This window comes from Falco naumanni, chromosome 11 (genome assembly GCF_017639655.2).
Source record: "Falco naumanni isolate bFalNau1 chromosome 11, bFalNau1.pat, whole genome shotgun sequence".
Classification (NCBI taxonomy): Eukaryota; Metazoa; Chordata; class Aves; order Falconiformes; family Falconidae; genus Falco; species Falco naumanni.
The window spans coordinates 26,860,890-26,885,004 of record NC_054064.1 but is presented as its reverse complement, the minus strand read 5'-3'; the positions used below and the strand labels follow the sequence as shown (position 1 = coordinate 26,885,004).

General features: G+C 40.3%; 1 protein-coding gene across 4 annotated transcripts in view; it reads left to right on the top strand.

The window, feature by feature from the left end:
* Positions 1 to 24,115, top strand: part of LOC121095490 (BEN domain-containing protein 5) — a 964,914-nt gene that overhangs the window by 509,353 nt on the left and 431,446 nt on the right. For 3 of the 4 annotated variants that reach the window (XM_040610380.1, XM_040610379.1, XM_040610377.1), the window contains exon 6: positions 7,109 to 7,148. In XM_040610380.1, the coding sequence (XP_040466314.1) occupies positions 7,109 to 7,148 (40 nt within the window). The remainder of the gene's footprint in view (positions 1 to 7,108; positions 7,149 to 24,115) is intronic. The other variant, XM_040610378.1, reaches the window with a different exon arrangement.

The window sequence follows — 24,115 nt, the reverse complement described above, 5'->3', positions numbered from 1 at the left end:
GTTAAGGATCAGTTCATTCCAAAGCAGTTCATTCCTCCTCTCATTCCTTTCAGAGATAAGACAGTGTTAACGACTTTTTGTTGTAATTGTAAATATTTATAGTGAACTGAGGGGCTTTTTCTTTTGATTTCTAGTGGTTTAGTGAGAATCTGGATACTATCTTTATGAGCGCTCTGTATGTAAATAAGGCAACCTATAGAGATGTCACTCAAGAACATGTGGAGCAGACGGTGAATTTGTGTGACCAGCACGAGCGTGCAGGTTGCAAATGGCCTCTGGGGTACAGCCACACAGGTGACTCAGCCTCCCGTGGCTGTTGCTTTGGGCAGGGATCCACTGCTTCTGGTAGTAATCTGCTCACCAAGCCTCTGGGGCTGTGTCCTAGTGCTGCTGCCGTAGGCACTGCAGCGTGTTTGCATGTGTGCCCGAAGATACCTTGCATGGCTTTTCAGTCTTTTCTTAACCTTCATTGTGTTAATGTTCTTTCTGAATAGCTCTTGAGCGTAACAGGACTGTAAGAACATTATATGTGAGTGTTGTGTTCTTGAGAGAAATAGTTGAAGGGGGCGGGGGGCGGGGGAAGGAGGGGTCTTAGCTACTTGTTCGGCAGTGTTTCTGAAAAATAAGAAAGTCCTTGGCACTTGGGTTTTGGGAAAGATAGACATAGGTGTCAGATATTAAGTAGAAGAATGTGTGAACTGGAAGGATAGGTAAAGTAGCTTAATGGTTTGGCACTGCCTTTCAGCATTTGGACTTGGTTTTGATTTTAAAACAGAATTGAGTTACCAAATACTGAAACAATCAAATGTCTGTAGAGGTCACTGTTAAAATGGTTTAAAATGCTCATTATAGCTCTTAGCATGAGCGATAACATATCCCAAACCAATTTATAAATGTTCTCCCACACCTACATCATCAATAATTGATTCCACAGTGTAGGCTACAGCAGATGCAATTTACTAAGATCCCAGTCAAGTGTCAACAAACTGACTGGTTCATTTTATCATTATACCAGGAAACTTTAGCAGCCAATCATACAGGAAGTACAGAATGTGAGATCTTGCTTCATTATATGAGCAAAAGTCTGATTTCAGGATGGAAGGAAAAGATTACTGCTTGGCATAATGTGATTCAAAAAAGAAAAAAAGAAAAGGAACCTCAAATTATTAAATTATCCATTTTAACAGGATTTGAATCAGTAGCTTATTGGGGTCATTGCTTAAATGAAGAGTTTCTCTTTGGAGATAAGTCTTGCACTCTGATGGGAAGGAGGGGACAAGTAGTGAAACCGTCATTTGAGAAACTTAGACAGATGTGAAATGCTCGCTGAGTTATATTTACTTTTTTCTAACACCTTCCTTTATCTAAGCATTCATTAGAAAGTTGGGGTTTTTTCCAGATGTTAATTAGCCCTGAATAAACTGTCCATCAACAAACAACTAAAAGGTTTACACTCCTTCAGCACAGAAGTTTCTTTTCCACAGGAGCAGAGCACACGGAGGTGCACAGCTTGTCACCTGTCAGGCAGCAATGCGAAAGGATGGGGCACAGACTTTTGCCTCTCCCCCTCTGCTCCTTCTACCCTCTCCCTCCCCTCCACTGTCAGTCCCTCCAGTGCAAACCACCGAGGCTTGTGGTGGTGCTTGGGGGCAGCCGTGTTGTCCCATCCACACCATGCCAAGCTGCACACTTGGGAGCGCTCTGAGATTTTTCTGAACTTTTGGGTTCTTTTATGATGTAATGTTAGACGATAGCTTTCAAAAGCATTGATGTTACATTGTGCAATAATAAAGACCTTAGAAATGTGAAAGTCACCTTTCAATATGTACTCAGCTTTATTTTGTGAGAAGATGCACTGGTTTCAGTTACTTTTATGTCAACACATTTTAAAGAAGAAAAGTGCTAATTTAGAAGTTAAAAGGAAAAGGCACAGTTAATAACAACTTGTGTCAAGGCTTCCAGGAAAAAATAATAAAAACCATGCACTTGATTTCCATTTTAAACCCTCTGCATCGCATAGTAGATTGAAGGTAGTAGGGAGAGACACTTGTTCACATTAAAATTAGATGGAAGAGATCAATAGCAGAGACCAGGCTGGGTAAAATACATTTAGGAAGAGAAAGTCCTCCTGTGGTCCCAGAGTCAATTCCAGCTTCACGTGGGTAGACTATGGCAGGAGATGTTATTAGATGGGCAGCCTGCCTTCGGGTTCATAGCTGCAGAAAATATTGCCCGCAGTCGAGGCAGTGAAATGGCACAAACACAACAAAAGCTTTCTAAAGCTGAAGTTGGTCTCGTCTCTGGGCTTTGGAGTTTCGTATGGAGACTCAGAGCAAGGCTGGTATAGATGCCCTCGGTGTCTAGAGAACCCCTGCTGGAGCACACCGTCTCCTGGGACGTGGCTGCACAAGGCTGCTGAAGGAGCCTGCGGCACAGAAGCCTCATGTGTGTGATACCCGGGTGCCTGGCTGCCACCTCCATCTCTCCTTACCAGCTCTGCTGGATACTGGGGGCTTGGAGATGATGTGCTGGGATAGAAGGCAGGGGTAAGGATATCTTTCGGATCCTGGCTGGAGGAGGCATGTAGGAGTAGGAAGATGAGTTTATAATTGCTTTTTTTTATCACTCTTTCTGAACTATATTGACTTTATACTTGACACAGCTTTGGCTGGCAAGTGAGGCCCAGATACATTCAGAATTAGATATGACTAGGCTCATTCTTACATGAGAAGAAAATCATCGGTTGCTACAGAAACAGCTCCATATCAGTCTCGTGGGGCATCTTTGCATCTGGCTTTTTTTCCTTCTCTTTTGCTAATCTGTAGATAAGAGTCAAAGCAAGTGCAGCACATCCCACATCTATATAAAAGGTTGGAGAAACTCTGCAGAGAGCAAAGTGTGAAAGAACATCTTGTAGATAAGCTAAACTTAAATGAATGAGTTAATTTACACCCCCCTACAGGTTGGTTTTTTTTCTAGTTTTGCAACTCTCGCTGAGTTAATTGAGGTGAAAATTAAATGACACCAGTCAGCAAATATTTTAAAGACCACCAACATCAAGGGAGAGAATGGAGGTACTCAGAAAGGGAGTTACTAAGCAAAATTTAGGAAATGATCTGAGGGGTGAGGTAGAATCTGTGTTGAGAGAATTGCGTATTGCAGTGGAATAATAACCCAGACTCAATTTCAGGCAAGTTGTTTAACCTGATAAATTAAGGATTTAGTTAAAAATAAGTGTATATTATGGGTGAACAGGGACCATTCTGCACACTTCAGACCAGCTTACCAGCGAGGTTTTTGAACTGGTTTTCTAAGATGTAATGAATTCTTGATAGTTAGTAGATTAATATTTATTAAATGAATCAATGCCTAATTTATGAAAAATCTGCCTTCCTTGTATTTTAATATGATTTATTACTCATCAGTGCTTATTGCATTAATTAAAGATTGTGTTAATTTTGTGGAAGTGAACGCAATCTGCTGCAGGTTTGCTGCAGAGCCCTAACGCGCGGTGGGGACGGTGCCTCTGGGTAGCACCAGCGGTGGAAAAGTGCAGGAGGTTGGAAGCTGCTGTGAATCACCAGTGGCCTCTTCCTGCCTTTGGGCTTTCAAATAGCCAAAAAGTGGAAATGAGGATGCTGCCCCTTAAGGGTAGGACAGGATTATAGCGCTAGAGATGCTGTGGTGATACAGGGAATCTTTCAGTTTGGCTCTTACATATTATGGCTGATGCTGCGGAAATCATTTTAGTGTTTCTTAAGGAATGCCTTTTTGTCCACATAGGTGAAATCCAGCCTTAGTGATATGGGAAACTCTCACCTCGCTCCTGACCAGGGACTAGAGTCATTACATTTCAGTGCTCAGGTTGTAAGTAATTCATGGGACAGTAGGTTGCCTGAAGATTGGGAGAGTCCCAAACATCTCTGCGGGGGCAGGTGTTTGAGAAGTGGAAAATTACTAAAGGCAGAACAAAAAAAAAAAAAAAAAAAAGCAGCCAGACATCTTGTGAGATGAGTCTTTCAAGAAATCTGTCAAAACAGGGAGAGGGTTATCGCGCTGGAGGGGGGCAACAGCTGCAATTTGCATCTTTCAGCACTGAAGGGAGAAGCAAATATATAAAGCCCCACAGCCATGATACTTCTGATGAAATTATTTTATTAATCTTTGTGACACTTGTAATGTCTCTCTCTAAATTCAAATTCTGCTGCTTTTATAGCTACTCATAAGCGTGTCTGTATGTTTTTTTAAAAAAATCCATCTAGTTACTAGACTGCTTGCATCAGGCTGAGCCCTGGAAATGGCAGAGAGCTAGCCCCTGAGATCTGAGAGCAGGCTTGAATTTCTGAAAAGGGGTTGTATCCATAATTAGTGCATTTTGCATGTTTACATGCACAAATCTGGAATGCACTTTCCTGCTTCCTCCTCTCCAGGGCTGGGGTGAGTGTGCACAAACCTCCCTTGCTGAGCCAAATTAGAGAAACCTCTTCAAGGTCTGCTGAAGGTCGGAGCAGAGACATTTTTTTCCCTCTCTCGGCGCACCAGGCAGGCAGTAACCACTGTGCTCCAGCCCGGAGCGTTTGGGTGGAGCCAGTGCCAAGAACCTGGTGGCATTTCAAATCCCTTGCAGCAGTTAGGTGTTAGATGCAAAAGATCAGTGCGGCTCCGCTTGAAGTCAGAGAAATAACTTGAACTTAATGTTCAACACATACACAAAGATTTCCTGGCTCTGGAGTTAATTTGTTTTTGTTATTTGTTTGTTTGGTTTTTTTTTCCCAAAGCCAGCTTGAAGGCAGTGTCCAAACCAGAAAAAAAGTTACAAAATGAACTTGTAATAATTTCATTTTATTTCCCATTTTGTTTAGCCTATTCTATATGCTCTTGTTTTCCTGCAGTACCAAGTTAAGCTATTTAGGGGTTTATATAATGTTTATTTTTACCCTAGCTAATAGACTCTAGTCAGAACTGGGGGCCAGCTGGGCTACATGCTTTTCTCTCTATTCCAGATCTCTACATTTTGCAACCTTCTTTGATGCAGGGTGTTTATATTCCACCTTTTTTCCCAGCAGAGAAGCTTTCACAGAGTATAGGCTTTGGATATATATTTTCTGCTCTGGCTGTTCATTAGAAATACAGCATTTGGAGTTCCAGTTGTGCTGAGAAATGTAAGCAAAGCTTTTGGGCCAGTGGGTGCTAAGCCTTGGCATTTTGTAGCTTTGTACGTATGAATCACGATTAAGGCACAGGATCTATATAAAATTTAGCTCATTAGAAGATGTTTCATCTTACAGCTCCTGCTGGGAGGTGGGTCCTTTCCTTACTCTATTGCTTGTTTTGCATTATTGCTCCCTGGAAAAGGAGGGTGGGGTAAGCAGCCCCCAGCAGCAGAGTATGGACAGCATTTCTGAGTGGTTCTTGTGGAGGTGACACAAGGCAGCAGCAGGGTCTTCTGCTCCATTTTACCATTACCCTGGCACGCCTGGAAAAAAGCTTGGCATAATCTGGCCTTAGTATTTCATATTAAAACAAATGTAATCAAGTCTACTGCTAAGGTCATACTCAGAATGACTTAGCAGAGTTAAAAGAACAAGGAGTGCTTACGAAAGCGGATGGGAATGAATTTTCTCATAAATATGATTTGTGTTGTACAAGAGTTAAGGTACTGAAGGCCAGGAAGGTTTCAGAACATGTGTTTTTTCAGCCTGATACCCCACTCAGCTTCCCAGCAAACCACACTCACTGTTGGCCATATAGCTCAAGTATATTTAGTGGATCATCAGCTGTGTCCATACACTTCAGCCACTGAAGCTTTACTTATAGAGGAATGATGGGTTTGGAAAGGAGTTTCATCAGTCATAATTTCTAAGGAAGAGTGTTCACAGTAGGGAATACCAAGTCAATGTTTCCTCCTCAAGGACTTTCAGCTGTCACCCAGGGAATACAGTGAATGCAGTGATGAGAATTAGATTAGAGAAAGATCAATAGTGCTGACAATAAATGAAAGTAACACAGACATTATTGAGCAAATTAGGAGAGAGGAATTAAACTAGACAGTATAATCTTCAATGCCAGCTAAACACACTAATGTTGGACAAAGTTAGGGAGAAGACAGTAAGTTAGAAAGTGCTTTGAAGAAGAGGCAGTAACAGTCTGTCTGTGAGACGGGGAAAGCCCTGCTAGTAGTGGAAAGCTCTCGCCCACAGAAAGGTGGAAGAGGATGATAATGGTCCAGGAGCATATGGATTTCAGTGGCAGGGTACAGAGAGACAACAGTGGGGAGATCACCTAAGGCTGGGAACATGGAGTAGGCAACAACCTTGGCTACATGTTACGGGGAAAGGGAACCTCAGATGCACCCCACCATCACAAAGGCATTAGCAGGATAGCTTGTTCCAGGCAAAAAAAATTTCCTAACCTTCTTGTAGTACGGGTTGGTTTGCCCTGTGAAGGTTTGCAGCACTTCCAAAGAACATTTTAAACTTGATTATTTGCCATAATAACTCCCTGCATTTTGCTGTCTGTACACATACCCAGTGATGATCAAGTGTGGCAAGCTTTTGGGGTGAGGGATATCTGGTGGCAATGAGATCCATGGGCTGACTGCGCTCAGCATGAAAAGAAGCTTTCCTTTTATCAGTCTTGAGTTTGTCTAGATCCCTTTACGTGTCTTTGAAAGGTTCACCCCAAGGCGATATAATTGTGTTTGATCACATACAGGCTATGAGTCAGTGATTGATATGAATAAAGAACTTGGAATTTCTTGTCTTGGTTCCTTGTCTTCTTCCCTGTGGAACCAGAAATCACTTTTATAAATATATCGGTCCATCCCTGCTTCTAGCTATCCATTTCAAGTATATGTTCAAAAAAAAAAAAAAAAAAAAAAAAAAAGTAACACTTTGTAAGTGCAAATAAAAACATATTAAAAGGACTGAGCAAGGGTTTTTTTTCTTCCACAGGAAGTACATGTGGATTCCATCCAAAAGAGTTACTGTGAGCCATGTAACTTGTAATTAATTCTGCTATAAATGTCACAACACTTACTTTGCAGGTCTAAGCTGACCCGCTAAAATTAGTCCCCTTTTAACAATTCCTTTTATAATTTGTTTTTCAGCAGAAACGGCAGCTTGACCTCCTGACAATAACCAGCCCTGGTAAGTGAGCTCTGCTGCACGGCTCTCTTCTCTTTTCTTAAAGAGATGGTTGTCTAAATGTGTTTTTTCCCCTGTCTCTGACATGCAAAATGAAAAACACTGTTCCCCAGAAAATCTTTCACGTAATAACAAGTGACAGCTATATTGTGCTTGGCAAAGCCCCGGGCAGTTATCCATTCACAGAGCTGCCTCTTCAGACCTTTACTCTATGAATTTGAGTGCTGATATTTCTTTAAGCCTCCTGGGGTTACAGTTAGCAGTATATCTGCAGGGCAGATGCCCTCGAATTCACAACGTGTGTTCAAGTATCACAGAAATGCAAGTTTGACTTTTCTTGATGGCAAACGTGAGCGGCTCGGGGAGTAAGGAGGCGGTGGCCCTCTGCGCGTGGTGGGAGGCAGGAGGGCCAGGCTTAGGGCAGAGAACCCCCAGGTGGGTCAGAAAATATTTAGGTAAAATTAAAATGCTTCAAATGACCTGCTTCATAATGGCTTTTGTCATTTGCCTATTGAGGAGATAAACTAAAACACATTACAGTGGGAAAGCGTCGAGCTGTTTGGTACAGTGAGTTTCAAAGGCCTCAGCGCGGTGATTGAAATGCAGGTCGCTCGAATAGTGTTCTTCTTTGATGGCAGCTTTTAAGGCCGGGTGGCTTTTAATTTATTACTATTTTTCTGGCTCAGTTTCTTTCCATTAGCTGCCACAGAAGTTTGCTGCCCACCAGTTTCAGATGTACACCGTGCTTGAATGGTGCTACCTTTTGGTTAACTTTTTTAATTTTTCAGATGTATGTAGGTATTAAGCTTTCAGGTTCACTTTAACTGGGACTAATGAGTCCTGGCTTTAACTGGGAATAATGTGTTAGCGAAATGAACAGGTGTTATGGGAAGTGAACAAAATGTGACACACATTTGCTTAGATAACAATTTTGCATCAATAATTGTTCTGACACTCTAAATGTAGATATAATCTGTGACATGGTTTCTCCTTCGCTAACCTTGTTAAAATAATAAGAATTAAAATAAGGAGGAGGAACACTTTTTGGGACAGATGTTTGAGGCTATTGGCAATTGCATCACATTTTTGCATGTTCACTTTCCATGCAGTTTGCAATTATGTTAATGTATGCTCAGGGCACTTGCTGATAAAAGCAACAATACAGTGCGATACAGCCATTGTCACTATTCTGACTGTAACTTCAAGGACAAACATGGCACATTTTTCATTTTTCGTATCTTCAGCATTCCTTATTTCTAGAGGAAAAAGAAGAAGATCTCTGAAGGTCTTAATCATAAGAAACACTCAGATCTTGGGCAAGGGCACCAAAGTCCACAGGCATTTTTTTAATAAGAGAAAAAGAGGGTTGGGGGACCAAAATAACTTAACGTGAGACTTTTCTGTAACACGAATTTTTGATACCTTCCTCATAATTTCAGATATGGAATTCACTGAGACAATGAAAGGGTTGACTAAATTGAGGTTGTGCATAGATGTAATCATAGTAAGTACCTATCACTTCAGATCTCAGTTTAATACAGCCATCTACTAAATCAACACAGCAATTAGTTGGAAGGATCAAAATAGTTTTCAATAATTGCATAGGTAGACATAACTGCACTAAAGGGGTGGTGGGGGGGGGTGGGTGGGTGCGGAGGAGAAGCTTTCTGCAACATGCATTTTTTCCTGAAATGCAAGTTTTACCTTTTGCTATTTAGCCAGAAATCTACAATAATTGGCTAAATAGGAAAAAAAAAAAGATGTTTCTGCCATGATTATATAATTGGGTGCCTACAATTTTGCTTTCAGAAAAGGTATTTTCAAAAGAAGCCTGACGCTGGATCAGGCCAAACTTACCTAAGAACGTAAAGCTGAGATTTTTCAGAGGCTGAAAAAGTTAGGCACTTAATTCCTAGTAGGATTGGAAAATGCCAACCTTGTGGATTAAAGGGTCTAGTTTGGGCTCTACAAATACAAAAATAAAATAAATCATAGTTGTGAGGCTTTTATCTATCTTTGGAGACTGCAACTTTAAAACATTTCATTCTTTGAGTCCTTGCTCTAAGATCTGACATCAACAGTCTGCTTTTACGAAGTTGTGATACCGTTTATGATGGCTGAGATCAGGCATAATCACTGTCATGCCTTAATTTACTGATTCAAATTAGGGACTGGGCTATTTAGTTGCAGCTGTTAATCCTGTGGGACTTATTTCTGTTCTCCACCTTGCCGCAGGCAGGCAGCCTTCGTTTGTGGAGGAGGTCGCTCTGCCTTATTTATAGTATGAAAGTCCTCCATGTCTCAAGCAGTATCAGCCACCAAAGCCCCATTGCTTAATTGTAAGAACAGACAAAGGACATCAAAACCAAAGGTGACCTCTGTGATGTGCACTTTTGTCATGACGAATATAATTTTCCTTTTGTGTGTCTGTGAAATCCACAAACCAGTTTTTGTACATCTAGTCAAGAATTGATGGTGATTCCTTGCAGGTATTTACAACAGCTCTTTTCCATGTGCCACTAAAAAAATTTCCAAAAATTGAATCAGCCAGTTAATGACAGTAATTGCAAGGTAAAATAATGCTATTAATGTCAATTAAGGGGTGTTGAGACAAAAGTGCCAAAACATTCAGAAGAGAGTTTCTGGGATCATAGAAACCTTAACATTACCTTATGGTAGTCGTGCTGTTCCCCAAGGCTGTGGCCATTCCACAGTTCCCCAGGAATCACTGAAGGGTAGGAGGTGGTGCCCGTTCCTCGTGTCCTGACGTTGTGCCCAGCCCACGCAGCGAGGGTGACCTGCTGCTGCCTCTTGCCTTACTCCAGGTGGCTTCCAAACACCCAGCAATGCACGCACGGCTCTGCAAAACCTGGAGGAACAGGTGCTTGACTTAAAAGCACATTTGTATGTTAAACTGGACAGGTATGGATCATTAATCTGTAACCTGGACCGAGGGCGCTCTGTAAAAAAATGGGGGAGGGAAAAAAAAAAAAAAAAAAAAAGAAAAGAAACGCAGAGGGTGAGAGCTGCAGCTCCAGCTACAAGTTTTGTATGCAATGTACAGAGCTGACCTATTCCACTGCCCCTAAGAAAACAGCTATGGAAAGCTCCACAATGCACCCCAAACTGGAGGAAGCCTTTGCTTTGCTGTGGGTCTCCAGAAACAGCCAGACACAAATGATGCATAGGCTGGGAGCAAGCCAGACTCCCTCATGCTCAAATATATTCCTTTGAAGTAAGTGACACCCATGTAAAATGTGGAGGGGAGTTCACTGCTCTGCCTTACTGCTGAGTAGCTGGAGAATGTTAAGTTAAATTTATCAATGCTTTTGCCACACTCCTTTCTTCTTGCCCCTTGACATGTGAGTTACAATTAGACTGTAACGTGCTGTACAGTTCAGGGTGCCGGAGTCAGAGCTGATGTGCACAGTGGGGTGGGGGAAAGACGTTAAAAATTCATCAGTAGCTGGCAGGGACATGCTGGCAGGGAGTGGGACATAACGAGATTTAAGTTTTGGTAATTTAAATTTTCGTTAAAGTTAGTTTTACCTCTGAGTTTGATCCAGAACACTTCCTTAACACTTCTCGTTGACTTTGGGTTAAACCCCCAAATCTTCAGGTGTTTTAATTTGGCCTTGCTGCACAAAGCAGATGAGAATCTGCCCTTAATTTCTATGTGATCGTGTTCTAGTAACACTTTGAACATGGACATACATCACGTTTTGTGGTAACCACTCAATAGTTGCAAATAAGATATCCCTGTTTCCATAGCTTTTCCATGGAGACAAAGCTTTTTGCATCTCCTGTGTTTACGATAATAATACAGCTTTCCAATTTCTCTTCTCAGTAAGGTAAGTTCATCTCCCTCTGAAGTATTTTTTAATTATTGATACCATAAATGGAAGAGTGTTGGAAACTATTGGCTTTGAAAATAGCTAACATGTGATATTATCCAAGACCCATCAGGAAAATTCTTTTGAAATTCCCTTTGATTCAGCTGTCCTAAGGGCTTTAGCCTTCTCCACCAGTCTCTCTACTGCCAATTTAAAATAATACTCTCTTGAAATCAGTGCAATGTCAGGAGAAATTCATCAGCACCGTAGGTGCGTGTTTCCCAGATGTATATAAACTTACTGCATTTGGCAGCAGTAAATTGATTGCATTTAAAAAACCTCGGGTAGTTGAATATTCCATAGTGCCCAGCTTAGCTACGGCATGGAATATATTTTAAGTTTCTTTCAGCTCTGTTTTAGGTGAAATAAAGTAAGAGCTGGCTCTGTAATTCCTGCCTTTTGATTTAGGCAAATTTTCCTCTGACCACATTAGAGGTTTCCATGCAGGGACAACGTCAGGTATTCCTAATCTTGGTGGAGTGGCATTGAGATTTGATCAGAAATGTTAATGACTTTTTTTGTGCTTCCTCCTAATATTCAAGCTCTTATGCTTTGAAACAGGGGGAAAAAAAGCTTGATTTTAAAAGTATTTATCAGACTGATCTATGTGGTGAAATATTCTCCCCCCTTTAATATCAACAGGGCAGCATGCTCTAAAAATGTCTCCATTTCATTAATTTGTGATACACTGCTACCCTGAATTCTTTTAAGGTGGCTTTAGTTTCTGCCATACATATTTTACAGCTTTAAATTATAGATATAGGACTGTTGCCTAGTTAATTTCCTCTGGTTAGGAAAATATATTTCTACTCTCCTGGCATTGCATAAAGTGATATGTGGGATTTGCTATATTTTTTAGCTGATTAAGTTTTGCATTTCTACATATTACTGCTTATGAGACCTCAAGTAAAACTATATAAAGGAAGGAGAAGTTTTATAGTACATTCAAAAGTTTCATTTAACTATAAATTCCACCACTAAGCCCAGCTACAAGACTTTTCCATTACCTTCCTGGATAGTCTGGCTATCTACTTCTTTCTAATTGAAGCATGAAAATAATATGAACTCAAAGTCATGAAGCTATAAGACAGGTATTAGTAAAAATGATACAGAGTAATAAAATGTGACAGAAAGTTGTTTGCTGCTAAAACTCAGGTACTATTTTTGCTAGTCCTTATTAATTAATAGTACATCGATTTTGGTCTAAGTATGCGTCAAGGGATAGCGTCTGCGCTTTTAAACAGCCTAACATAATTACTGTTCATGTTTGTTAGTGAAGCTTCACATGCTATTTTATTTGGAAAGGTGGTAGAGAAAAGAAGTTACTTATCTTTCCATTAATAATTGAGTCTTTTAATGTTCAGTGATGGATAGTGAAACTACTTCTCATGTCACTTATAGACTGGGTGTTAATCCACTCATTTGCCCACAGTAATGTAAAATAACATGGGGGACAGTACCTCATTGCTCAGCAAGACAATGGACCCCAGATGGTTGGTTTGAACCGACAGTACAAGAATTTCTCAACCATACAAGTAAAATATATATTTTAGTGTCAATTCAAGGTGAAATTCCTGTGTTGTCAGTCTTCACCGAACATTAAAACTATAGGAAAAAGTTTGTTCGACTTAGTGAAACTTTAGCCAGATGATGTACTAACAGAAAGCAGAGAGAAAACGTGGAATTTTTTAAATATTTTTTTCTGTGTGTGAGTGCCATTAAGTTGGTTTCAGCTGTCCTGAGGCTAATCAGGAAATTTGACTGTATCCTATTCCTCATCTTTACTGTATTCGAAGAGCTGTAAGAACTCCCATTTGCTGTGATAAGAAGTAATATTGCTGCTTGTAATTACTTATTTGTGCACATCAGTACCTTCCTAGTTCTTACTTAAACCTCTCCATTTGCTGGAATAACAACTGCAGAGATGCTACATACTCACTGAACAGTGTTGCTGTTCCCACCATCTTTTCCCTGCACAGGCAGTCTTCACTCACATCACATCCCAAGAGAATAAATCCACCCTGATCTTTCTGCCTGTCCCCTGACCTATCCCCATCTGTCTCCCCAAACACCATCTACATCCTTCTCAAATATCACAGTTTTGAGATGTATTGAAATGACACTTTCTTGATCCAGTAATGAAACCAGAAGTTGTTTTCCATTTAGTTGCAAAACATTTACTTTTAGTAAGGCTGCTTCATCCCCACCTTTGCATTTTAAGAAAATGACCTTTTTTTTGGATACATGTAGAATAAGTGATATTTGCAAAGTCAAAATAAGACTGCAGAGAAGATATTCTAAAGGCTAATCCATTACTTTTGAAGAAAAATATCAAGCTTTTCCACAATACCTTATTATTATTATGGGTCACCATGATGTTTCCATGCACCTTGGCATGTCCCTTTAATTGGATCCTTACATAGGAAGGTCCAGCACAGTTGCATTGAAAGCTGACATTTCTAACTAACTGACCTTTTCAGGCCCAGTGATACTCCTATAATGATTATCCTCTAGCATTGTTTGGGCACAATACCACATACTTCACAGCACATAAAGAATATGTTCTTTGAGAACTATTCAAAATGCCCAATCTCAAGTTAGCAAAATGAGAAAATTGGGTGCAAACATTCATCAGAGTGTTATTGTGCAGGTATCGATTTGAATGCCCTTTCATTTCTCTGGGAAAAAGTGTTGTATTATAGAGCTGTAAATTAACTTCTGTTCTGTTTTTTTTCCCAGTAAGTATAAAAAGGTCAAATTCATTCATAAGGCTGAATAGATTTGCAGGATATAAGCAATAAGATAGCAATCAACCTTCAAATAACCTTTAAAGAGACAGTATCTTTTCTTATGAACAGTAATTGATCTTCTCATTAAGCCACTGCATACCTTTTGGGGCTCACCTAGGCAAAAATGTGTAAGACCCGTGACGAAGGGATGTCAGCTAGAAAAAAACAGGAATAAATCCTCACGTGGAAATATAAATATTTTACAGGTTTTGAGGGGTGTAAAGTTGATGAAAGGATTGACACCAAGATGTGAATTCTTTGGCTTGACTAAGGCTGAGCAAAAAAGACATAGAAAAGACCTCGAAGCATGAATTTGGTATTAGTGGGGAAGATGATGATAGCATGTTCGTACATGCCTGAAACCCGAATACATCTTCAACTTCCTTTTTGAATTTAGTGGCTAATGTTGGAGGGTGATCATTGCAGTTTCCCACCAGCTGCTGTACGTACAGGGGGGTGTACGTATAGGGGAAATGCTATGCATCACGTCTGGCTTGCCACCATGTATTGCAGTCCCTCTTTTAAAAAAGAGCCAGATTGTCAAGTAATGGCTTTCTTTGCACCACGAGTGCTTTTTGGATGTATGGGGGAGTTAATCATCCCTGCCTACGCAGAAATAAAACCTGTGTCCAGCTTGTTGTAGTGCTGATTCCCCAACTGCAGCCTGCTGTAACCTTCACACAGTCCTGGGCTGTGTCTGCAGCTCCTCTTGTGTAAGCGAGGGTGGTTAAAGGGCTGCTGGAAATTTTTTCAAGGAAGTGCTATTTAGCCAGAGACTCGTTTATACAACAGGGATTGTCGATATAAGATACCAATCAGAAGATTAGTGTTTTGTCCATGTCCATATTTCATTTCTGCATGTAAATCCACGTTAAGTTTTTAGTGTTATTTTTATGAATTGCCCATACGCTGAGGACTATCTGTGCATAATTGATTACAATGAGTTGTCTTGGTTTTTATCTTTGATCGGAATTTTCAGAAGCAGCAAGTATCCCAGGTGACGAGGCTTTTTATACTGTAAATGTTTGCACATAATGCTTTCTGTTTTACTTCACAATGTGCAGAATGAGTGTCTGGCTCATTTAGAGAGAGTGAAAATGAGCAATTCTGTGCACAGGTGTATTGTGTTCCTTCTCTTTTTGTGTAAGCTTGAGGAAAATGTAAAATAGTATCTTTTTTCTTTTCCCCTTCAAAAAAATCCCTTCCTTGAGTATCAGATGTTTTTAGAAAGAATGGAAAGCTTTCTTCCTTTTTAATGAAATTTTAATTGCAAGGGCATCTGTATGGAAACAGTCTCTTCACTTAGGAATATTTTTGGTTTGTTTGTTTAATTATCTGCTAAGTGATCTGAACAGGACTTAGTGAAAATCAGTGTAGTAAATGTCTGGAAGACAGCAGAGGATTATATTGACACTACAAAATGGAGTACAATGCAGAAATGCATGAGCTAGCAGGGACCTGAATAGCAGAGCTGTGCCGCTCGCAGCAGACTCGCCAGTGTCGGTCCAGATGCCGACAAGCCATATTATCTGGGTGCTATGCCCGAGATAAATAAGCCCTGACTCTGTTTTTTTTGTTGTTGCTGTTTATTTGTTTGTTTTAAGTGGCTTTAGGGCACTGTCATTCCAGTGCTGCTGAATTGCACCTGGATCTGAACCTTTGCTTGTGACCTTTTTTTTTTTTTTTTTTTTTAACCTAGCATGGCACATACAGCTGACTGAGTTTCATTTCTATTTCAGTAGCACCCATGTATCCCAGTCCATAAGGATATTATTGTATGGGATGCAGAGTGTGACACCAGGCAGCCCCTGAATAGTTGGTGACTTAAATAGTTAAAGCAAGGGGCAGTGGGCAGGAAACCTGGGAAGAGAATGTCAAAAATAAAAGATTATTTTAGTAGAACTGCATTTCATTTTTGAGAAGCTGCCCACTACTTGTGTTTGTCACACTTCTAGACTCTGTAGCCTCTTTGTTACCACTTTCCTCCAATCTCTGATGTGACAGAAAATGGCAAAACAGTGATGATTACACAGCTACAACAGATGGAAATGAGGAAGAAGGGAGCTGGAACTGCACAAAGGACTTTTTCTTAGCTCATTTGTTTCTAAGAATTGTCCATGGGCTCATTTTTTGGTATGCAGAACATTTTCTGTTAAAGCAGTCAGTCAAGGTCACTGGGAAACCCACAAGAAAGGATAACCTAGAGCCTTTATTATTATTTTGAGCTTGTAACTTGAAAGGCACAAAGGAGTTGTTAGTAGAGATTTGAATGGGGAAGGTGTGATGGTTTTGTGAATTCAGACTGAAAGCGCAGGATAACCCATGGTGGAAAAGTGACTTGTTCATCACACAGCTCAGTGCAGGATTGGAGGGAGTTATCCGAGATGCTGCTAAATGAGATAACGTGAGCACTGTTAGGGAGTAGTATCACTGCAGTGTCCTTAAAAAGCAGGTTAAAGGAAGGTGAAATGCTGTTTTAACACCATGGTTTGCTTCTGACGTTGCAGATAGCTGTGATATCTATACAAGACGCTGCACTGGACCGCATCAATGCTGCGAGTGCCAGGACAGAGAGAGCTGGCAGAGGAGCCAGGGGGGGCGGGGAGGGGGAAGGGGCACCAGGCAGTGTGGGACAAGGTCTGCCGTGGGGCCTGGGGAGGGCAACATAAACTGTAGAGTTGTATTTGCTGGGCTGTGCAAATCAAAATGAAAGCAAGTGCGTTTGAAGACAGCAAGGGATCATATTATTCTTGATGGCTTTATTCTATTACCTGCCCTGTTACACAGCTGCCTCTATTGTCCTTATCCTCTGGGGACTACTGGAAGGAAGGAAGGAAAAATTATCTGTAAAGACCTTGATTTTCCTGCCCATCCTTCAGGTAGCCTCGGAGCGGTGCGAAATCCTGCCTTGTTTCTGCCATCCCCTGCGCTAAACCCTCCTATCTGCGGTTTGTCCCAGTGGTTGTGAGGGTGTAGGGCCCGTGGCTGGGTGTAAAAGGCATCCATCCAGTTACTGAGACCTGCTGCAAATTTGCTTTGGGATCTGATCCAGAGCACTTAAGTTGCCTCTTACTTGGACCAAACCTCCAGTCGTTGTCAAAGTTTTGACAAACCTGACACTGAGAGCAACTTCATGCACTGTTAGCATGTGATCCTGAACCGAACCGCCCCACTCCAGGGGATGACTTGATTTTTGTTATTCAAGCACTAAAATAGCTTTCTATATACTAGAAAAATTTCCTAAATGTTGCAGTTTGAGTAGCTGGGACAGCTGCTTTAGGCTCTGTGCTGGATCACCAACAGCGGGGCTGGACCACCAGCAGTGGCATGGCCAAGCGAGATGTTCCCACCCCTCTGTCCCCCTGCGCCCAGGCGCAAGTGGTCACCTCTGTCACAGCGCTGGCTTTCACGCCGGCCGTGTGGACACTTGTGGCATCTTCAACAAATGCCTCTCGAAGCAGGAGCCATGGTGCCGTGTGTGTTTGTACCTAGCACAAATAGAGATGCTATATAATAGTGCTGCTACTAATAAATATAAACCGTATAGATGTCAGGTTGCCTTGAGAATGTATTCTCCCCACAAACCAGGCGGCTCTGCTACGGTGTTCCGGAATTAACTGCAGGAGTATTACTCTCTTAAGGCTTTGTGTTATAGTTCTGTTTTCTTCACCTTTAACCCCACAATGGATTATGACCATACTTTCTCTTATAACTAAATGCTCTTCTGTCCTTTGACAAAACAGATTTGTGTCTTTTCATAGCTTTCTGTAGAGGGCTAATAATACATGGGAAAGCTTTACTGCCCACAGGAGACTTTGCCTGGCTGTAATAATAAGAAATGCTGTTGAAAAGTCATGATCAATGTTAATTCAGTTATTTTTCATTTTCTTTTTTTATAATGAAATCTTCTACTTTGTGCATTTTATCCAGTGCTACCCCATGAATTGCTTGTTGGAGAGAGGGGTCATTGGTTATAAAAATGAATTCTTGTTGTTTGTCCTCATACAAAAATACCTGCAATATTTTGAAATGATGAATTTAAGGGGGGAAAAAATGTGGAATCTTGGATGTAGAAAAGATGTAAATATTGTTTTCCAGGTTTTATGATTCCCAGATGCCTCCTCTAATTGCATAGCTAACCCTGAGTTTATTAAGTTATTTTCCAGAGTCAAACTCATTTGTAAACATGTCAGAATAAAAACTAAATGTAAAAAACCAAAACCTTTGGATTAGAATTCTGGAGTGATAAACAAACTAATTTAGAATGTATTTGCATGTAATTTACATGTGCCAAAATAGGCTTGCATGTGGTTTGTAAATACAGGTCTTGAATCTATTTAACATTACAGAATAACACAGAAGAAATTAATTGTAGCTTAAAAAAAAAGGTTAAAATAATAAAAAAATGGCTTAAAACGACCCATGTTTGAATGGGATTCAATGTGCAGAAACTGGTGAGGAGAGATAAGCACACAGAGAAAGCTGTAAATTCTAGCAGCAACATCTGTAGTAGTTGGAATACTATGTTTTATAGCAATCCCTTACCTCCCCCCACGGACATTACTATGGCATGCAGTATATTTATTATTCACTTTCTGCAAGGGATGTTTTCCTAGCACAGCCTTAAAAATAAGGTCTGTTTCCTTTCTTTTAATGTTCAGACTTGGAACAAGTCTGCCAAATCAGCTTCCATTGGAAGCATCTTGGCTAGTTTGGCTCATACACTTTGGCACAAGATAACAATTTATAGTTATTCCGGCTTATTACAGTGGTACCAAAGGATCAATCAGCAGGTAAATCCTCTACATTGCCTGGTACAGTCTCCATCTGGAGAAGACGCGTTGGTCACTGGTGCCTGTGAGTCTTCCAGCCTGAGTAGACAGGGCAACTTCAGAGAGAGAGAAGAAGCCAGTGAGCGGCGTTGGTGATGGGACTTATAGAGTGATGCTGAAGGGAGGGGACACTGAGGGAGGGAGAGGCTTGGACCGATGACCACAAGGAGGTGGCAAGGTCTTGTCAGGAGTATCTCAGGTGCTCAGGGTGCCAGATTCACGTACTGGTTATTTCTGTTGTTGCACCTGCCAGAAGGAGGTTCTGGCTGAATCCTCCACATTTTTTCCACACAAAATGCTGTGTGTCAGGTGGCAGGATGAAGGATACCGTCTATGCCTGCTGCTTCAGAAATACACAGGACAGAGGGAAACCATCTGTGGAGATCTGAGGTACAAAGAGTGACATCAGCCATGACAAGTAGTGGGTCTTGTCTTGGCTACTCGGCTTCTGCTCCTACTGTCAATGCTGAAGTATATTCTGGGCCTTGGGATTAAAGCAGCCGTGGTTTTGAGGGAAGAGGAAATGCTCTTTGGATAGACAGGGATTGAGTAAATCCAAATGTAAGGACTGAACTTAGTAGTACTGAAATGCATGGCTGAAGTTATGGGGGAAAGGATGCTTTATTAACTTTAAACAAACAAACAAACAAAATGTAATGCATGTTTTCAGGTTTGTCTTCAAATACCAGGGAATATCCTTTTCTATATTCATAGCTCAGCAGCCTAGAGTTTAAAAGCAGCAGCAAAGTGGCCCTGCAACACTTGATCTAACGGGGTCTGTAGAGCTCGTTGGTTTTGAATCCCACTTGTTTTCAGACTTTGCTGAGAGATGTAAGGATTTGCCCTCTGAATCCTGTGGGGTTTTTTTTTCCCACACGGGCTTGATTTCATACATTTTCTTTACTTTTTAGACAAAGGGGAGGGGGAAAAAAATAGGAAGGGTGCGGGAGCATACTTCTTGGGGTAGGAGGCAGAGCTTTGTTGTGTAGTTGCTACTCAGTGTTTTGCTTGAGTACAATGGAAGAATTTTGTTTTCAAGGAAGACCAGATGTCAGGAACCTTTCCATAATTTTTTCAGGTCATAATACTTCTATTTCAATATGCAGATAAATGTCTCTAAATATCCTCTTGTACTTCTTATCATTTCATCGCTAGAAGAAATTAATTGTAGCTTTAAAAAAAGGTTTTATTTCCCATTTGGCTATGAGCCATTTTGTGTATCTGCTTTAAATGTTAATTATTAATTAGGATATAATCTATTTAAGTCTCTTTAGCTGTCCATTTCTTCCAAAGAAGGCAGCTGGATGAAACAAGAAAGATGCATCATAATATAGATGATAAATTATCCTCATATCCCAGGAGAAGACAGTTTCTTAACACCAAGGTTGAGATATACCAGGGAGGGGCTGGAGTGGAGGAGCCTCCCGGCTTCTGTCTACTTGGTGTTTGATACATAGCGTGAGTCTACTAAGATGGCTTTTATTATTAAATCATTGGTAATAGTGGAGCATCATTCCCGTAACTTCCATTCTACCAGAGTGGACTTGATGGGAGGTTCGTGGTCGGTTAAGTCTTTTTAAGTTGCCTTTGAAAGTGAGGAGTTAGAAAAACAGTAGCAGGTGATATTAAAAAAAAAAAAAAAAGTAAAATCCAACAAGCAATAAAAAGCTTTTGCACATGTCCCAAGTGAAGCAAATCCCTTATATGAAGATCAGTGAAGCTGCAGCACTAGTATGTCTTGCAAAGTCTGCTGACTGAATTTTCTTGTGGGGGATGGGAGCAACGGGTATGTATCCTTCTACAAATGAATGGCTTCTTTGACAGAAAATATGTCATGGCTACCTTTATCAACTGAGTCCTGAAGACGAAATGTGAGGCTGGCAATTAGCACCAATGACCAGCTGTGAGAACAGGAATTTCTCTCATTTATTTGAATTATATTTTTGTTCAAAGATTTACATATTTTGTCTCTTATTTATTGCAAACTTTATTATCATTTTCAACAGCAAAGGAGATGCTTTGGATTAAAGTTTTGTATATTTGTGTATTTAGCTCTTTCTTTATTTGCCAAGTTAAATGCCAAAAAGAGCCCTTGTTTAAATGAACAGTATCTATATGGACTTATCTATACAGACAGTCAAAAAGCTGGGCGCTGGATTGCATAGCTCATCAGTGTAGCTTCAAACCTTACCCAGCAAACAGCTGAGTGACTTTGGAAATGTGCAGTGTGTTCCTGAAACTTTAAAGGATACCGTTGTATTGCTTGATGCAGCTTAGTGGTTCACAGATCAATGGCTGGTGAAGCTGGAACATTTTCTCCTGTATCTTATCGGTACCCATTGTTCATAGATGATCGATTCCAGAAAGAAACACTGCATCCAGGCTGATAGTACCTCCAAAAGTTCCCTCACTGCAGCACAGACACCTGGCCCAGTTCAGATGCACGTGCAAATGCTGTAGAGTTAAATTACAAATATGTTTGTACTATGGCCAATAATATGGTCTGATTTCTTTTACTGTAACTCAGACTGTCCCATGCTGTTGTGACATTGCTGAGAAACACGGAGAAGAGAGACGCAACTGAACTTTTGTTCTCTCCAGGACTTGGGCAGGCAACTCAGGCAGATGGTCCATTTGGGATCCAGAGCCAGAATATGTGCATGTTCCTGCTTTTCTTAAAACGTGGCTGGCAAGAGTGATGTTCATCTGTGATGGACTTACCATGGATGATGAAATCCAGAAAGCAAGTCACTGCTCCCAGGATGTATTTCATTATACAGAAGCTAAAAGCTCCTTAAGATAAATGGATGCACTGCCCCAAATTTCTGTGCAGTAGTATTGACCTAGCTTTTCCTCCTCAGGAGTGACATCTTGGAGTCATTGCAAATGTCTGCTCAGAGCACAAAAGCAGTCAAAAATGCAGAGTATTTGAGAATATCAGGAAAGCTAAAAACCAAATTAGAGTAACAATACACGGCTCTCAAAATAGGTGGTAGAGCTAGCAGAAGTACTGCAAAAGACAATGAGGATGATCAGTAAAATGGCTTCCATCTGAAAAGAAATCAAGTAGAAATGTGATTTTTCTGTAGGATCTGTCACTAGTGTAAATAGAGCTTGAACTGAGTTTCTAAAGTTCATGGGGTTTTTCACAGTTAAAAAATGCGGCAGCCACTGCTGCATAAGTGTATTTTGAATGACACGATGATGGATAAATACAGCAATAATACAAGTTACTACTGGCCCAGGGATCATAACAAGTTTATTATATTCATTAAGGGTGAAGAGAAGGCGATCTCAACCTCTACTATGGTTTGCTTGAGAAGGACTAAATTCCCACAGCTGTAGAAATTTCTTAGCAAATATTTGAACAGAAAATGTTCTTTCTTCTTTTTTTTCTTTAAAGAAAATATATTAATTGTATATCTCCAAAGCCACATCCCTTGACATGAGACAAAACAACTTTAGCTAAAACTCCATTCTGGTTCAGTTATACAATGAAGAGAGCATTAAAAAGTAAAACTCTAGTATTTAGCTCTAATGGGAATAGGGGCCATAAATAGCTATCAAGTATAAATAGAAGGCAGAATAAAGAAGGAAAAAAAAATTGAAACAAAACATGAAGGAAAATCCATGTGGGCAAAACTAAAAGTTCTAGTTTTAGTATATTTGCTGGGATCTCTTCTATTCTAAATAGACAAAAACTCTACAGTTTTTAGTTCGTAATAGTGATACAAAAAAAAAAAAAAAGCAGATGTCCTCATAAAAATTTTCATTTGGTTTCTTTTACCTTGGGACAATATGCTTTCAAGTCCAGTAATAACTGAAAATGGTGATGTCTGTTGGGATAACCTCTCTTAAATCAGCAAGCTGAGACCAATGTTCCTTGTACAGGGGTCCTAGTGGAGCTGGGATCACCTCAGACCCTATGCTATAGTAAATGAATATTACCCTGGAACACAGGGGTGTGCCATTTTATTGTGCAAATACTCAGAAAGGCAACTTGTGTGAGGCAGGTTAGCACAGACTGGTATTTTGACAACAACCCCCAGGAAACTAGGTAAAAGAGTGATGGAGGTTTAGTTAGCAGAAGTTAAACACTAATGAAAGGTAGTCTGTTTCAAGAGAAAGAGGATTGGTCAAACAATTTATCTCAGTCTTTGAATATGTTATAAATTTAGTTGATGTAGTTAGCTGAATAATCTTTTTTTAGGTGTTTGATTTAGTACCTTAGAACTTTTAAAAAATATAAAATGTATTAAATAGGTTAAAGATCAGTCATCTGACACATCTCACAAATCAGTCATCGTGGGGGAATCTCACTTGAATAGGGCTCTTTTTAATGGGTTTCTTTTCACGGTAGTGGGCCCAGTGCTATTTCTAATGATGATTTGTCCATGATTAAAACATCACTGTTGAATGGTAAAGAAAGGTGTAGAGTGGTTAGTCATTCAGTGCGACCTTGATCTCTTGACAGGCTGGATCTATTCACACAATGCTCATTTCACTATAGCAAAAGACAAATTTCTGCTTCCTATAGCCAGGAATGCAGCCGAAGCCTGCTTAATGGAGCAGTACTGACTGAAAGAATTTGGGATTGTGTTTGTCAAGTAATTGAACTGGATATAGCCTGGAAAGGTATATACCCAAACCAGTATTTTTTTTTTTTTTTTTCCTGAATATACAGAATATGCACAGGGAAGGAGAATGGATCAGAATGTCAAAAGTATGTCTCAAAAGATTTTATACCTCAACATGTGCTATTTTGGTATCTACTTACAAAGAAAATGCACTGAAGTACTGGGGAGTTGAGAAAGCTTTTTAAAATATTAGACTTCAAACGCTCGTCAAAAGTGAGAAAAGGGAGGTGATAAGCGTTTGAATGTAAGCTGTAAGTCTACCGATGGCATGTGTGTATTTGTTTTTTTAATACAGACAACTGATCCAAATTATGTTTTTACTTGTATGTGATTTACCTTTCGTATAGCAGCCTTTTGTGCATCTGCACGTTCATGTTGGCATAAATGAGAGCGCTACACTCAAAGGCTTTAATGGAAGGTATGTCCCTGTGTACATACGAAATAAGAGGTCAATTTACAAGCAAGACCATATTTATAGCAAAGAACTGTCAAAAGATATGTTGTGTATCTCTCATAATGAGGACAAAAATCCCACAGCAACAGGTAAAGGTCTTTTGTACAGCATGATATGGACTTTAAAGTGCAGTATTTACAGTAACAATAACTACACTGGATGGTGTTCTCCAAGGCCGGCTGAAATTATATATACTTGCTTACTATGGAGGGATGAAATCATTGCTTGCCTGAGTTTAAATTCAAGTAGGTGAATAATTTACAGCTTTGGTTTGCTCTGAACCTCTGTATAATGCTTAGACACCGTCGAACTAGGTAGAGTATCAGAGAGAAATTTCAGGGAAGATCTGCCCTTTAGTCAAAGGA